The 16,631-nt window shown below is 30.9% G+C and overlaps 1 protein-coding gene across 3 annotated transcripts in view; it reads right to left on the bottom strand.

Annotated features, from left to right (window-relative positions):
• Window positions 1–437: 437 nt before the first annotated feature.
• Window positions 438–16,631, bottom strand: part of LOC139499541 (sodium- and chloride-dependent taurine transporter-like) — a 57,558-nt gene continuing 41,364 nt past the window's right edge. For all 3 annotated transcript variants that reach the window (XM_071288262.1, XM_071288264.1, XM_071288263.1), the window contains 10 exons: window positions 16,352–16,484; window positions 14,814–14,948; window positions 10,304–10,407; window positions 9,200–9,324; window positions 7,929–8,041; window positions 6,513–6,650; window positions 4,611–4,710; window positions 3,741–3,841; window positions 2,066–2,242; window positions 438–988 (listed from right to left, as the gene is read on the bottom strand). In XM_071288262.1, coding sequence (XP_071144363.1) covers window positions 752–988; window positions 2,066–2,242; window positions 3,741–3,841; window positions 4,611–4,710; window positions 6,513–6,650; window positions 7,929–8,041; window positions 9,200–9,324; window positions 10,304–10,407; window positions 14,814–14,948; window positions 16,352–16,484 — 1,363 coding nt within the window. In that variant the 3' untranslated portion in view covers window positions 438–751. The remainder of the gene's footprint in view (window positions 989–2,065; window positions 2,243–3,740; window positions 3,842–4,610; window positions 4,711–6,512; window positions 6,651–7,928; window positions 8,042–9,199; window positions 9,325–10,303; window positions 10,408–14,813; window positions 14,949–16,351; window positions 16,485–16,631) is intronic.

The following is a 16,631-nucleotide window of genomic DNA, read 5'->3' on the forward strand; positions in this document are numbered from 1 at the left end:
CATTTCCATGCCAATGTACTGTTTTTCAAAAATCAAATGGTGTCAATAAAAAGAACTGAGAAGTGCCTGTATTATCAAAACGTATACCAAAACTATTTTAATTGGAATACGAAAAAAAAAAAGAAAACATTCAGATTGTTGTCTTTGTTTTACCACTTTTGGTGGCCTCCGGTTGTTTTCGCTTTGACACATTCCCCATTTCCATTCTAAATTTTATTTGGTTTACCAGTATGTTTGACTGCATTTCCTAAGTAAATAAACATGGCCGTTTGGTGGTGCTGTATGTTTTCTGACTACAACCGGTCCGTGATTTGGATGATTTGTCTAAATAGTTATCTTACATTTAAGCTTACTTTTGTTGTTAACACTTTACAGTTAACATATTGCACGTCGATAGAACCGAATATATATTTAAAAAATCTGCAATGCAACATGCATAAAGTAAAAACTAACATTTATTCTGAATACGATGTAGAATATATGCAGTAAAAATTAACCAATATGGTAGTAGATACTAAAATACAGATAAGTGCAGACAAAAGTCAACTATCTAATATCAGTTAAAGCAGTCTTCAAACTAGTCATTAGTTTTATACATTCAGCAGGTCTGCTTTATAAGTTAATTGTTTGTTCATGATATAACAACACCCAGTTAATAACTAAAACTGTACACGTTGTATAAACAATTACTCAAATCGAAAAAAGGCACATATATGTAGAAGATTTAAAAAATTCGATGCAAAAACTCTTTCTAAACTTTTAAACCATTGGTACCATTAATACCACTATGTGCATTTGTACCATTTTCAAGTAGAGCTAGTTTAGTTTCTAAGATATCTTCTTCATAATGATTATCTAATGGATCTTCACACGAGTTATCACAGCATTTCGATTTGGCATTACAATTCCCTATACTTTTTTCTCCTTTATCCTTTGGTCTTAGCTGATGGGCTTGTAATCCCTGGGGTTTTAGAAGTAAATGTAAAGTCTGAAATAAAAAAAAATGTTTTAAATATATTATCCACAACGGTTTTGTTATTTCAATGGAAATTGGTGCGACTGTCAAACAACTGACAGGTTTACCAAGCTGAAATATATATAAATAAGGCCGTTAGTTTTCTCGTTTGAATTGTTTTACATTGTCATATCGGGGCCTTTTATAGCTGTCTATGCAGTATGGGCTTTGCTTATTGTTGACGGCCGTACGGTGACCTATAGTTGTTAATGTTTGTGTCATTTTGGTCTCTTGTGGACAGTTGTCTCATCAATTTGGCAATCACACCACATTTTCTTTTTTATATTAAAAACCAGGTTCAAACCACCATTTTCTGGAAAAGAAAATGCTTATACCAATTTAAGAATATGATAGTTGTTATTCATTCGTTTGATGTGTTTGAGCTTTAGATTTTGCCATTTGATTAGTAACTTTCCGTTTTAATTTTCCCCTGGGTTTAGTATTTTTTTATTTCACTTTTTGATAGATTGTTGTTATTATTATTTACTATCGTTTTAGTATAGAGTTTTAACTACAGAACACGGGTTAAACAAACAAACAAACAAACAGTAAAATGCAATGTTTGGACTTAGCTAGTATAGTGAAGAATAGGGCAAGAGTGCTCGTCTGATATCAGGTCTATGATTACGTAATATGAATATATTCTACTGAAAACCAATAGGGTCATTTCGAAATTAGCTAAATAAAACATTTCATATTTAATTGTGTTTCGCTTCATTGCAATCTTGAACACCTTTATAACAAATAAACAGTATTTTCCTTTCATTTATGCACACAATTTATCTTATTTTAATGCATTTATTACTTTTCTTCTGCATAATCGATATACTCTTAAGTAAATAAGTTTTTTTTATTTCTTGGCAACAAGGTGGGGCTTAAATATATTGAAAAGAAGGACACATTTTTGTCAAAATTTCTTCTAGACAGTTATTTTTCATTCTTCGTGGTTCGATAAAAGGTGTATTCATCTAGATGTCAAAATTATATTTATATTTACACTTTTTAGTATTGAGTTAAGTAGATATAAAACTATTGTAAAACTTTACTTACCTGAAAATTAAGTTTATACCGCCATATATTGAAAGGTATCATGAGTGGAATAAACATGACTGAAAACGAGGCCATACTCCATCCTATAGCTATTGCCCAGCCTGGATACTCGTAAACACCAGATGGTCGTTTGTACTCCAAGTTTGAATAATTTATAATGCTCATTAAGAACATGCCCTAAAAATAGAGAAATAATAGAAGCTGTGAAAATTTGTTTTAATGTTGGAGATTTATTTTGCTTGAGACAGCAACGTTACTAGTATATTTCTGGAATACATTCTCATACACCTATGGATTCGTTTATATTCGTTCGATATCAATTTTCGTTGATTTCATGGGTACAGGAGAATCATGATTTTTGAAGTTCAACGAATAACAAATTTTAAAAACGAAGGTATGCCGACTTTGCCAAAACCACGAAATTAAATATCCACCAATATGCATTTTTTTTGCAAATCGCGAAAATAGATTAACACGACAATTAATGAATCCCTAGTACTTTGTATGATGTATATAACACACTTTTAATACGTCTATGGTGAATGGCTAGCCAACAAACTTTTCATTCGAAATCCCAAATGTTATAATGTACACGTATAATGCAGTAAGAATAACATATAAATGAACGTCTAGGTGTTTTTTTTTTCAAATACATAATGTGTACGCTATCATTATTTTTTATATCTTACCCTCCACAATCAGTCATCAGTTTAAAACATAACGTCATTTATATGTGTTGAAAATTAAAGCAATGTTTGAAGATTTGCATTTTGTATAAATTGTTTTGATTAAATATCTTTCCATTACCGTAGTTATGTTTTTTTGGCGTAAAGCACAGAATGGGTCTTTTTGTATATTGTGACATGTTTTAGTTATATCATTCTCTTATTGACTTAAGCTCAATGTAATCAAGGTTTTAGTCTTTAAATCATTGGCATTTATGTTTACTTCATCCGCTTTTGTTACATTTTAGGAACTTTCTGCCTAGTTGTCAGACATGTTTTCGGACATATCCTCACCTTAGTACATTCGTATTTGAATGTATTACTGCTTACGCGTAAACAATCATGTGCATGTTAACATTTTATACATACTTATAAGATAATTTGACCAACAAACATTATTAAACAATACATATAAGTTTAAAACACTATATTGTTTATACCAATGATGATGATGGAATAAGGATAACAGTAGTTAATAGAGGTTAAAACATCGTAAATTGACAAGGAGGAGACAACTCAATAAAACATCAAAAACAACCTTTTAATAAACTTCAAAAGAAGCGAGTTATTGTACGTCCCTTGCTACGCATGCCTAACCTAACAAAGAAACTAATATTCACAATCGGGAATCGAACATAATCAGAAGGACAAAAAAGAGACGAAAATAGCACAGGGTCATTCAAACACATAAGTCGAAAATAAGCTAACAACGCCATGGCTTAAAAAACTTTATAGGACAGTTGCTTGTCATTATACTAATTTTCTCAATTATATTAGTGTTTTTAAAAAAGGAAAGTTTAAGCTTTAAACTTATATGAACATGAATAAAGGTATTAATTTGTGTAAGACATTTAAAATAAACCATTGACAAAATTTCGGTTTCAGCAAACGTTATTATCTAGCCTGAAAAGCATAAATGAAAAACGAAGGCATAAGATTACCAAACTTACCAAACAAAACATCGGCGATAAAAATGTCCAGCAAAAACCCATGTATGGATTGATTCTGCGCCCAAGCATCATTTCAACGTTGTCATAGAAGCGTCTGACTCCTTCATACAAAAAGTACATCATTGATGAATTTGATAATCAAAGTTAAAGTTTTCTCTGAATTTGTATTGTTTTTTGGTTACAATTTGTTTACCATTGGATAACATGTCTTGTTAATTTGCTAACACATATTTTGATGTGATCTTACACAAAAAGTTTAATGATTTCGTGTTCTGGCATTGTACTGTAGTTAATAATAAACGCAATGGAATTTGCTCATTGTTAAAGTCCGTACGATTATCTATAGTGTTTGACTTCTCAAACATGTTGTCTCTTTTGTAGTTGTTTATTTGCAATCATACCATTTTTTACTTATTCTTATACATGTTATTATGTAATTTTTGCATAAAACTCAGAATCAACACCATGCGAACTTAAATTACTGTAGCTTTAATGGGAAAACGAAGAAAAACAGAAACAAAAATTCGACTAGCAAAATCACCTTGTAAGTGTCACTGGTGAAATTTGAACAGGAATTTCATTAATCAAATACAGCAAGTTTTTTTGTTTTGTTTTTTTGTGTTTGCTTTATAATATCTAAACTTATGAAGCATAAAATCGTTTGGGAAAAATATTAAAAATAAGGAATATGCCGTTGAAGATATACAAATGTTATATACACAAATGTTTTCATGTGAATTATGTATATTTTAAACTGTTTTATTAAATACACTGAATAAGTAATAATAAATTGAAAAGATCTTAACCAATATGTTTTAAACAAATATTCAGGTATCTGAAACATGAATTATGTTTTAGATAAATACACACCATAAACCCAGGCAACAGCAACACATTCAAAAAATCCAATCAACAGTATGATGATACATGTAGAGTAGAAGTTGAAAAGCTCAAACACGTAAATACCTCCCTGTAATTGATAAAAAAAAAATGAATAAAAGGAACCTTATTTATAAAAACAGTCATCTTATCACTACAAACGTCGCTTGTGAAACATGTTGATAACGCTTCAGAATTGCATGCGATCACCCTAAGGGTTTAGTGGATGTTTGTGATGCTTAGTCGTTAGTTTTTATGTAGTTTTTTGTTTACTTTGATTTTGGTCGTATATCGTGTTTGCCATGAAATTAGCTATGTTCTCCGGTATTTACGACCGTAATATGTAATAAATTTATATACGATTTTAATCCTTACATTGCAGGCATTATTATATAACTGTTCAATTTTGACAATTACACGTTGACAAAGCTACAACTAAATGTACTTTCAGTAGTATTTTTGCAATATGTCTTAAAATGGACATGATTTATAATATATAGCCTTCAGCTATTATAAAATGTTTATATATAATATCAATACAAATAAACGTGTAATGTAGAGCTTACAAACTCTACTGTGGAAAAACTAAATCATTTCAAAAAAAATTAAAATCACAAAAATACTGAACTCAGAGGAAAATCAATTCGGAAAGTCCATAATCACATGGCAAAATCAAATAACAAAACGCATCAAAACGAATGGACAAGAACTGTCATATTCCTGACTTGGTACAGGCATTTTCAAATGTAGAAAATGGTGGATTGAACCTGGTTTTATAGCTAGCTAAACCTCTCACTTGTATGACAGTCGCATCAAATTCCATTATATTGTCACCGATGCGTGAACAAAACAAACAGACATAATAGGTAAAAATAGGGGTACAGCAGTCAACATTGTGTTATCATCTAAATCACTATAAAAACAACAAATGTAACGAAGAAGCACAAAAAGGCATACATCAAATTAACATTCTAATTTTGATTATATTATACGATTATATTTGTCTATGTAAAATGCACCCATCAAGGAAGGAGGGTTTTGAGTACTTGTGTAAAATTGCGCGTTTGAAATTCGCACAGGTAGACATGAAATAATTTTGTCGTTCAAAGTATAACGGGATGCATAAATACAGTCACGCAAAATAGATATAACAAACACTGACTTAACAGTTAAAGTAATAATAATAAATAAAATAATAGTGTGGTTTAAAACAATGTACGATGGAGCAATAGTGAAATTTTTATCACTTAACAACCATTCGTGTTAGGTGATTTGATTTGTAATATAACCTTGCTGACAATACAAAGCTTTTTAGAGGTTCGATGTTCTTTTGCGGTTCAATAGAAAGCGGTTTGCCTAATTATTCTTATGAATCTAATTCAATTAAAATGTATCCTGAAGGTAGACCCTATCGTTTTTTGCTAATTTCGTACAATATTGCCAATGTTTTATCTCGGCTTCACCTATTATTGAAAAACACAGGATTCATGTGCAAACACGAACATGAGCCAGCATGTGATAGGTATCTATGAGAGTTGGCTTCTGTTTTGTATATTGTTCATCTGATATTTTAGTTTATCTTCCACAATTTGACTATTTTATTTATTATGACTGTTTTTGTTCACGCATCGTTGTAATATAACAGAGTTTGATGAGACTGTCGTACAAGTGAGATATTTAGCGCTATAAAACCATGTTTGAAAATGCTTATACCAAGTCAGGAATATGACAGCTGTTGGTCATTCGTTTGATGCGTTTTGTCATTTGATTTTCTGTGTGATTAGGGACTTTTCGAATGAATTTTCGGAGTTCAGTATTTTTGTGATTTTACTTTTTGGTTGTTGATGCTATATATAAATGTATACATGTGACATTGTTTACTATGAGACTTACATGTGTCACCATACAGAGTCCAAGTAAGAAATTCAGGAAGCAAATAAACGCTGTAAACGCCTCCTTTCTATATTTCCGTCTTAAAACACTTGGCCATTGATCAACTATTGCTGTAACAACTGCCTCGACACCGACGAACTGAAAAAAAACCACAGGTGTCATTATAAAGGATGTTTGATGGTGCTAGGATTAATACAGTAATACATATGGTTAACATTGGATCAATAACTAGTAGGGGAATATACATTACATACTCATACATGCAGGATATAGTGTCCATCGATTGTTTAGTGTCTAAAGTGTTTCTGACACATACTGTCAAATTGAATTATAAATGAACACTCTCCAGACCAAGAACATCGAGAATGTGTATTAGTTAAGAAATGTTACTATAAAATGAACTGACAAGGGTTAACAGCCAGTTCAACTAAATTGTTATACAGCTCTCATTCTTGTCGAATATAAACATTCAAAACGTGTATTCAATCAACAAATACGTACTCAGGATAGAAAATCAGTTGTTTTGATTTTACAACAGAGATAAAAATCATTGCATGAAAAGAAAATAATTACACATACTCATATTTTCATTGCGTTAAATGCCAACATACATTTCCATTTTAATTTGAGAGGTTGTTTAACATGTTCAGTAAACACTAATTTCTGTGTTTATTTTATTAGGAATGATTATCATAACAGAGATACATGGAGAGAACGAGGATACACATTAACTCTTAAAATATAAATACACAGTCTAACTAATAAAATTGTCTACAAATTTGGAGACTTTGGCAAATAACTAGACTGATTGTGTACTGCAATAGTATAATCGTAAATGGCGGTATATCATGCATTTACCTGAATAACAATTGCTCGTGGTATGCAATATTCGCTTGGTACATTCATTATCACCATAATTTGTCTATTATATTCGAACCGCATTAAACTAAGTGCGACTAACTATGTAATTGACCAATCATTATTACTAGATTCCATGATCGTAAATAAGAGTAAGAATGAATACAGTATTATATTAATATTTGAAAAGTAGATGAATATCTATCTAAACTTTGTACTTTATTTGGCTTTTTTTTTTTTTTTTTTTTTTTTTTTTAACTTTTTTTGATTCGAGCGTCATTGATGAGTATTTTGTAGACGAAACGCGCGTGTGGCGTATATACAAAATTTAGTCCTGGTATCTATGATGAGTTTATTAGTAACATTTTCTTTTCATTTCAAACTTTTCAAAATTGTATTGTAATGCCGAAATGGTTTATATGTATATTTTTGTATGTATTGATGAAATGGAAACCTTAGGGAAGTCGATCTAGAAGGTTATTATCATGCCCAAAGGAAATTAGGAAATAAGCACGACACTTCTTAAAGCAGTGTTGCAATACATATAAATGTTTATACCTGGCTATCAAATCCAAGTAGAATCACCATAAAGAAAAACAGAACCGACCAAAATGGAGCACCTGGCATCATCGATACGGCTTTAGGGTAAGCTATAAAAGCTAGTCCAGGTCCTGTATAATGTACGTTATAACGTTTAGAACAAAAATCAGTATTATCATGAAATATCCTTTAGTCCCCCCATAAGCCTTTAAAATATTAAAAAAAAAGATGAAATGAAAGTAAAATTAATCGCTGCATTTAAAATAATCTAAAACGTACTTGATAAGTTCTTAAATGAAAGTAAAATGAATAGCTGTATTTTAAATAGTTAATTGATTAAATCATTTACAACTGTTTTTGAAAGTTCATTATCATGTGTATTATTTTTCTTTAATTATAAATAGAAACTGTATTCTGAAGATTTGAAAAGTAAAAAATTAAAGCATTTCCCCCTTCAAATGTAATAAAAAAGTGACAAATATAATAGTCACACCAGCCGTACAAAACCTTTCAATATATGTAGGGCAATTTAAGATCTTAAAAAACTACACTGTGTATGTGTGAATACCCAGTTCTAATGATAGATTTTATAAAAGAAGTCAAATTGTTGCATTTAACTTTTAAGTTCATGGTTTTATAAATATGTGTTCAATCATGTAATTATGCTCCTGTAATAACATGATTTTAATTTCATTGTTAACCAATCATGAACTTATTATTTGTAAAGATGATAATATGTGGTGTTACTGTGCATGAATTTATAGAATAGCTCTGGACATGATGAAGGACGTTTCCATTACTGAAACAAAATGAAAAATGTAGTTAAAACTGTCACAAATATTTTAGTCAGTAAAAAGGCTATGTGTAACAGTTATTTGGGCTTCAGCTTAACTTTTCCTGAGATTAACAGGTTCCATAACCAGCAAAAAAACATAAAACCTTTATATAGTTACTCTAATGACTCCAATCAAGATTGTTCGGTTCATTCATATCCACACGGATAATTATCCTTATTTGTATGTTTAAGGGGTCATAATCACTTCGAGTAGGCTTTTATGATTAAGATAAGTTCAAGGATGAGAACAGTGAATATGTGATAGGATTTAGGGAATTCGTTAAAATACTCCCGGTACGTTGGCCAAAATCTATCCTATACTCTTCAAGTGTATAAGGTGACCTTGTCATTTACATGTTTAGTATCCGAACAGTAAAAAAGGTTGTATTCGTCAATTTGGTGTCCTTTTTAGAGTTTTGATTGTTCTTGTTGTGTTTTTGCTGATTTTTCTAACCTGACTCCGCCACTTTGTCTATGGAAGTATCTTGTACGAAGGCCATGTGACCCAAAATTGTAAAGATGATTAATCCAGCTAATAAACTGGTCCCAGTATTTGTACATGCGAAAATGATGCAGTCTCTGTGAATAAAAGAAACATTTCGAAACTGCCCTTAAACGAACACATTGTCCGACCTATTGGTTTTTTTTCGATGCCCTGTGCATATTTTCCCTGACCGTGTGAGGTCATGTTCGTGTACTTAAATTCATTTAAAAGATTTACATTGACTTTTACCAGTTTAATTTTGCGATATGCTGAAACATGACAATAGAAAGATTATAGCTAAATACATTTACAACATATAACGTCTGCTTTTCAATACAAATATCAAAATGTGTTCATTAATGCAAATATCTCAAAAGTTACCAGATAGTATTATCTAATGAATATTCATAAGTTACCAGATAGTATTATCGAAAGAATATTCACATATAAGAATTTCATACGCTGAATGTAATATGATTTTGTTTTTTCCATGATTACTAATTTTTCTAAAATATACTAGCGACCCTCACTCATTGTAGTCATACTTTTTGTTCATGTTATCAAGTTCATTTACCTTTGAAACTTGGTCACCTCCATTTAAATACTTTTTATGCTAATTATGATACATTTCCTGGTTGTCATATCAATCATACAGTACATGTGTTTAATGTTTTTTGGTTGGTGCCCATATATCAACAGTCGTGAAAAGTATTTATCTTGACATGTTCTCATCAATTTAAATATATATATACGGAAAATTTAAATATAGTGCATTTTTATTGGAGTAGTATTGCATAAAGTTTTTTTCCGTGTTTTAAATTGAAACGCATTGTAAATAACGTTTTCTACCTTACATAATAAATTTTCGCTTCATGCTTATACAATATAAACGGTACCGTTTTTAAAATGCTGAACACAATCGTTTAAGTAAGGGTTACACCTCCATAAAGAGGGGTTTCCTCTTAGAGGAGGTTTATACACAGAAAACGTTTTCCTGTGTACTATTGGTTTAATGGGACATTCCAAGCCTATGTGAAAGTTTTTTCAGTTTTGAATTTTAGCTTAATAACATACTTGTAGGAGTTATGTTTGAACTTGTTGAAACTTCCAAGAACTGTGAGAGAACCAACTCCAATAGAATAGGTGAAAAATATCTGAGAACCAGCGTCAACCCACACCTGAAAATTATAAACAGAGGATTAAAATTACGATTCTTATATGAGGTCCTTATTACGCTTTGAAAACAAAGCCGTGTTCTAATGAGCACAAAATATGTTTGACACATGCGCACACATTTACTGTTTATATTAAAGTTATTTCAATCGTTATTCTATAAAGTATATACATTCAAGTATCTTATATAAACTTTTGTAATGAATGCTATATCGAACAACATATATTTACCCTGCTCGTATTTTTTAAACTTATCAAATATGAAATGTAATGTACAGACTCCTCAAGGAGGAAACGGGAACAGCTTAATATTTTTACGCTATTTTCGTACGCTTCGACCTATAAAAATACTGTATTTGTCCTATTAGAATCGGAATAATTCCTTCATGTTATGCTCTATGCTTATTTTAACATGGGTAAGCATTACATTTGATCACATTTTCACCTCGCTAACGCTCAGTGTAAAATATCGACAAATATAATGCCTACCCATGTTAAAATGGGCATAGAGCATGACACGAAGGAATTATTTCTTAAATTATCAACATGATTGTATTTTCATCAACAATTATTATAAATTTATATCATGTGTACCGGATACAGCAAGTGTTAAATATTAAAGACTTTTCAATGTTTTAAGTCAGACAAGTTCAAAGTAATTGAAAACTTTTAAAGACCTTAATGCACCTATATATCTACAGACGTACTTAGTATTTAAAATTGAAATGAGAAATAAATAATTTATGTTTTGTCAAAAAAAATGTTCAAAATTCACTACAACCTGTTCATTCATATCAAAGTCTTAGACAAGGGCAATGCGTTTCATGACCTTCAAAATGTTTTATTACAACACAATGAATGTGCTTGCTAAATTTATATGGCATGCATATAATTTAAACAACAGAGTTTAGTAAGTACCATAAAATAAATGTAATTTATAAATAAACACATTAATAAAAAATATCGTACTGGTACGATGTTACTAAATTGTATACTGATCGGCAATATAGATAAGAATAATGGAAGATGGACGATGATTAACTTGCACTCAACATTTTCTAATTTGTCCCTTATGAGACAATAAAAAAGATAACTTGGGGAAATCGATAACTACAATTGGCAAAATAATATACTGTTCAAAAAATAAAACGACGCATGCATATCATTTACACCACGACTTTAAGGTGGCTCGGGACTATTCGACTGCGCATAATTTCGGGCATGAATTACAAAAGTATTTGTCGAAAATTCGATATAATTTTTTAAAATATTTTGATTGATTAGAAATGTTAAATCATTGTAGTAATGTGAATAATAGAATATTTTTGTTTTAATCCGTATTTGTTAAAGGGTCAAAATGACATTTCACCCCTTTTCACCATTTTCCCGCCAAAATTTGTTTTTTAAGGCAAAATATATTTTTTTCCTTATCGGTGACCTATTTTTTTTATTTGCTCATTCTTTGAAGCTATATTTCAGCTTTTTATATTACAGTTTTGGACCAAGTGTCATAGAAGTTTTTTTTGATAATCCGATAAAATATGTCAACACCTGTATTTTCCCTATCATTTCATTGAAAAATGGTCCCTTTTACATACCCGTTTTAAATTAAAATTTTGAACTTAAATGGTCCGTGACCCCCTATTTTTTTTCGACCAATTTGATTCAATTTCTGTAAAGAATAAAATAACAAAAATTACGGCACTTCTGATAGAAACTTTGAATAGGCCCCGAGCCACCTTAAGCAATTGAATCTTTCGTCAAACGTCCTTCTTCCTTTTAAAACATTTAAACATTAATATATAAGCCACTTAACCACATAGGTACGTCATACTCGATTTATACTGATATAAAAAGTGGAGGGAAGACAGAATGAGTCTTATTGCTGGTAAACATTTTTTGGCCAATGTTTTGTGTTTTACATATGAGTATAGCCTGACAAAAGGATATATTTTTTTTTATTTACAGTTTTACAAATTTCCTATTACTTTTTGATTGTTTTCCTCTTTTTGTCTTATCTATAAAACAATATCATCATAAATATAGTGTATATTGTTTTTGTTTTTTAGAAAGAAAAACTGTAAAACGTTCTAAATATTGACACCCTGCTGTTTACTCATATCAAAGTTTAAGACAAGGGCAATGTAACCTTGTGACCTTCATAATTTTTTATTACAACAAAATTAATGTTCTTGCCACATTTGTATGGCATGTATATCATTTAAACAACAACGTTAAGTTAGTGAATCAATCATCAAGGGTACGTCATCCACTTTTGGACGTTCTAACAATAATATATTAGTCATTAATGTACGTTGTTACTCAATTGTATACTGAAGGACAATATTAAAAGAATTAGGCGAATGCAAAAGATTGTGTGTTGTTGAAAGAAATAAGTTGCTAAAACGTTTGTTGTGTCACTTTTAAAAAAGACGACAAATACCAAAGGGATATCCAAACCGATAAGTCGAAAACCAACTCACAATCCCATGGCACAAAAACACAAAACATAAAAACAAAAGTACACAAAGCTCAACGTATACACACCACCGACTAGGCATTATGAGCCATATAAAACACAGGTTTGTGATTTACTGTCCTCCGGTAGGACAATTATGAGTTACGGTTCAGGATATGCAAATAATAATAATAATACAATAGGGAAGCAAAAATCATATTTTACAGATCGAGAAATAAGCAACCGTGTGCATAAGAAAATACAACGAACAGACAAATAAAAATCCACAAACCAATTCGCACAAAAGTATAGATTTGCGATCTCATGTTGCATTATAAAAGAGAAAACAGTGTCTGTGTATCTAGTGAAACCAGTTTCGTTGCTCATGCTATGATGCAACACACCAAATTCATATAACTCAGTGTTGTCTCTGAATCTATATACGAAGCATGAACTCTCAAGGTTCATGTACTTTAAATAGACATTTTAACTATTTTTTATTCTAACCTAATAGAATATGATATATATGTCTTTTGTAAGAAACTTTGGACACTTGCATTTTGCATATAGTGAACATTTATTAGTGAACAACCCGCTGGGTGCCACATGTGGAGCATGATCTGCTTACCCTTCCGGAGCACCTCAGGTCATCTGAGATCACCCCTATTTTTTGGTTGGGTCCGTATTGCTTATTCTTTATATTTTCTATGTTGTGTCATGTGAACTATTGTTTGTCTGTTTGTCTTTTTCATTTTTAGCCATGGCGTAGTCAGTTTATTTTCAATGTCTGAAATTGACTGTCTCTCTTGTATCTTTCGTCCCTCTTTTATAGATATCATGTTTGCGAAAGATGATTTAATGAAAGATTAAGATTAAGTATCGTATGTATGTATAACGCTGTACTCTTTTTGATAAAGTTTGTGTCAAATTTTATCCAGTTATAAAGATACATTATCACAATAAGGGTAAGGTTTTAACAACAATTTGCCCAGTGTAAATGCGTAATAATTTTGTTTGCAGTATTATCAGATTGTTTTAATTTTCAAATTAAACAAATAAATTTGACGTCAATTATTGTTCTTATGTTACATAAGTGCCTTATGTTTCCTTACATAACACATGTAAACTGCAACACTACGTCAAATTATATCCTGTTAAAAACATACATTACCACAAAAAAAGATCGAAGGTTATCATAACAAACAAATTAGCAATGTAATAGTTCATTGCAATTTCATGTTCCATTTTTGTTTATTTTGTTTTTTTCAAATATTTTTATCTTCATATCATACCGTTTTACTTCTACTTATTGTCAATCTGTTATATAAAAATTAAAGCCTTGTTTTACCTGTTTATTCAATGAATGCTATTGTATAAGCAGGCTGTATACATATAACAAGGGACAACAAGACAAATACCTCCTTTTATGTATATGTGAAAGTTTGTCTTGACAATAACATTAATTTATAATGTGAACTTGAGTTGTCGGCCGCACATTTCAAAGCTTGAACTATTTGCATCATCAAATATAAGAGGAGAACTACGACACAACAGAAACACAGCACTGAAATGTAACACACTCAGGAGCGAACTATACAATAACAATCACCATTTTACCGACTTGGTACAGGACATTGTAAGAACAAAATTATAGGTTGATTTTCTTATCCCAGGCATAGATTACCTTAGACGTATTTGGCACAACTTTTTGGAATTTTGGATTTTAAATGCTCTTCAACTTTGTTCTTGTTTGGCTTTATAAATATTTCGATATGAGCGTCACTGATGAGTCTTATGTAGACGAAAAGCGCGTCTGGCGTACTAAATTATAATCCTGGTACCTTTGGTAACTATTTCTGGCTAGCAAAACCTCCCGCTAATATGGCAATGTTCAATATAACATTACAATGACAACATTACAGGACAGGACTACAAAACAAAACATGGACTTACCTGCATGTCTGAAAGTTTACTTAGATTAGGCTTTAAGTAATATATGACACCATCAATTGCTCCTGGTAACATGGAGTTTCTTATCAATAAGATGAACATAAAGAGATAAGGCGTTGTAGCTGTGAAGTACATAACCTGCAATGGTATAGATACATTATGAGCACCTGATACCTGAAATTACATCCGAGTTTGGTTGTGTTTTTGTTCAGTATTAATTTGTGTTTTGTGTACTGTTGTGTCCCGTCTTGTTCTATTTTTTTGCCTGGCGTTTGTTTTCGTCTTTTGATTTTGAATGCCATTTTGGTTTCTTTTGCCACTCTTTTATGCATGTTATGCGTGCCATATGTTCCATCTAAACTCCAATTATAACGGTTAGTTTTCTAATCGATTGAAGTTGATGACGCACACGTCGTTATAATATAAGGTAAATAAAACGTAAGGTGACAATATGAAAAAAAAAACAAAGTATAATTTGGAATTTGTTATACATGTAATATAAATATATGCACGAAATTTTGTAAGCAATACTCCTTTTGATGTTTTGCTGTTTTATGCGTACTTTTCAAGAATACAGTCAAAACTTCACCAAGACATAATAATACAATTTTGAAGCCTATTTAACATGTTTAATGTACAGAATTTGAAATCAGTTACTGTAAAGGAGTTGTGTATACATTGTTAGCAAATTTTGCCAGTTATTTAAAAGTTAAATGCAAAGTTACGAGTAAAAAAACTTTCAAGCTGATTGACCTTTTAGAAGACTGCAATACATATCATACTGGTTTTTTATGACTGGTTTTGAAGCAAAAATGTTCCACCGTTTAGAATTTTAACTCTTGGCTCTAGAAGCGATTTACTGTTCTACTGTTCTAATTTGTATTGGCTAAACATTTGTTGTCTTCGATTTATGTATCATACGACTTAAACCCGAGTTCTAACTGCCTCATATCTACTACAGTTATGTCTCATACGACTTAAACCCGAGTTCTGACTGCCTTATATCTACTACAGTTATGTCTCATACGACTTAAACCCGAGTTCTGACAGCCTTATATCTACTACAGTTATGTCTCATACGATTTAAACCCGAGTTCTAACTGCCTTATATCTACTACAGATTCACCTTCATACGACTTAAACCCGAGTTATAACTGCCTTATATCTACTACAGATTTATGTCTCATACGACTTAAACCCGAGTTCTGGCTGCCTTATATCTACTGCAGATTCACCTTTTTTTTGTCTACAGTAGAGTACGAAAATAAAGATGATAGTATAGTATGATCGTCAAGATGAGGAACAGTTTGAGAAGCAAGATAGAAGAACAGTATGAGAAGCAAGATGATATCAACATAATTAAGATCAACATTATAGTATACCAAGTATGAACATCAAGATGTTTGTATACTATGGAGATCAAGATGAAAGTATACTATGAAGATCAAAATTACAGTATACTATGAAGATCAAGATGATAGTTCAATCTAGAGATCAAGATGACACATCACTATGACGATCAAGATTATAGATCTACATACCTTTCCGGAAGACTTTATACCTTTACATATACATAGATATACGGCGATCCAGGCAAATAACAAGCATAAACAAATATCCCATTTTATAGCTCCTGGCTGATCAATACCATCTGAAATTCCTAGGACTTTATTTCTGAAAAAGTTATTATATTTTTTATCAACAAGAACGCATTGCGTTGATTTTGAATCATTGAACTATAAAAGCAGATATCAATTATTTGAGTGAGATATATTATTTGTCAAGATATATAAAGTATGAAATGCAGTGTATATTTTTTTG

The sequence above is a fragment of the Mytilus edulis genome, chromosome 12 (genome assembly GCF_963676685.1).
Source record: "Mytilus edulis chromosome 12, xbMytEdul2.2, whole genome shotgun sequence".
NCBI classification, from domain to species: domain Eukaryota; kingdom Metazoa; phylum Mollusca; class Bivalvia; order Mytilida; family Mytilidae; genus Mytilus; species Mytilus edulis.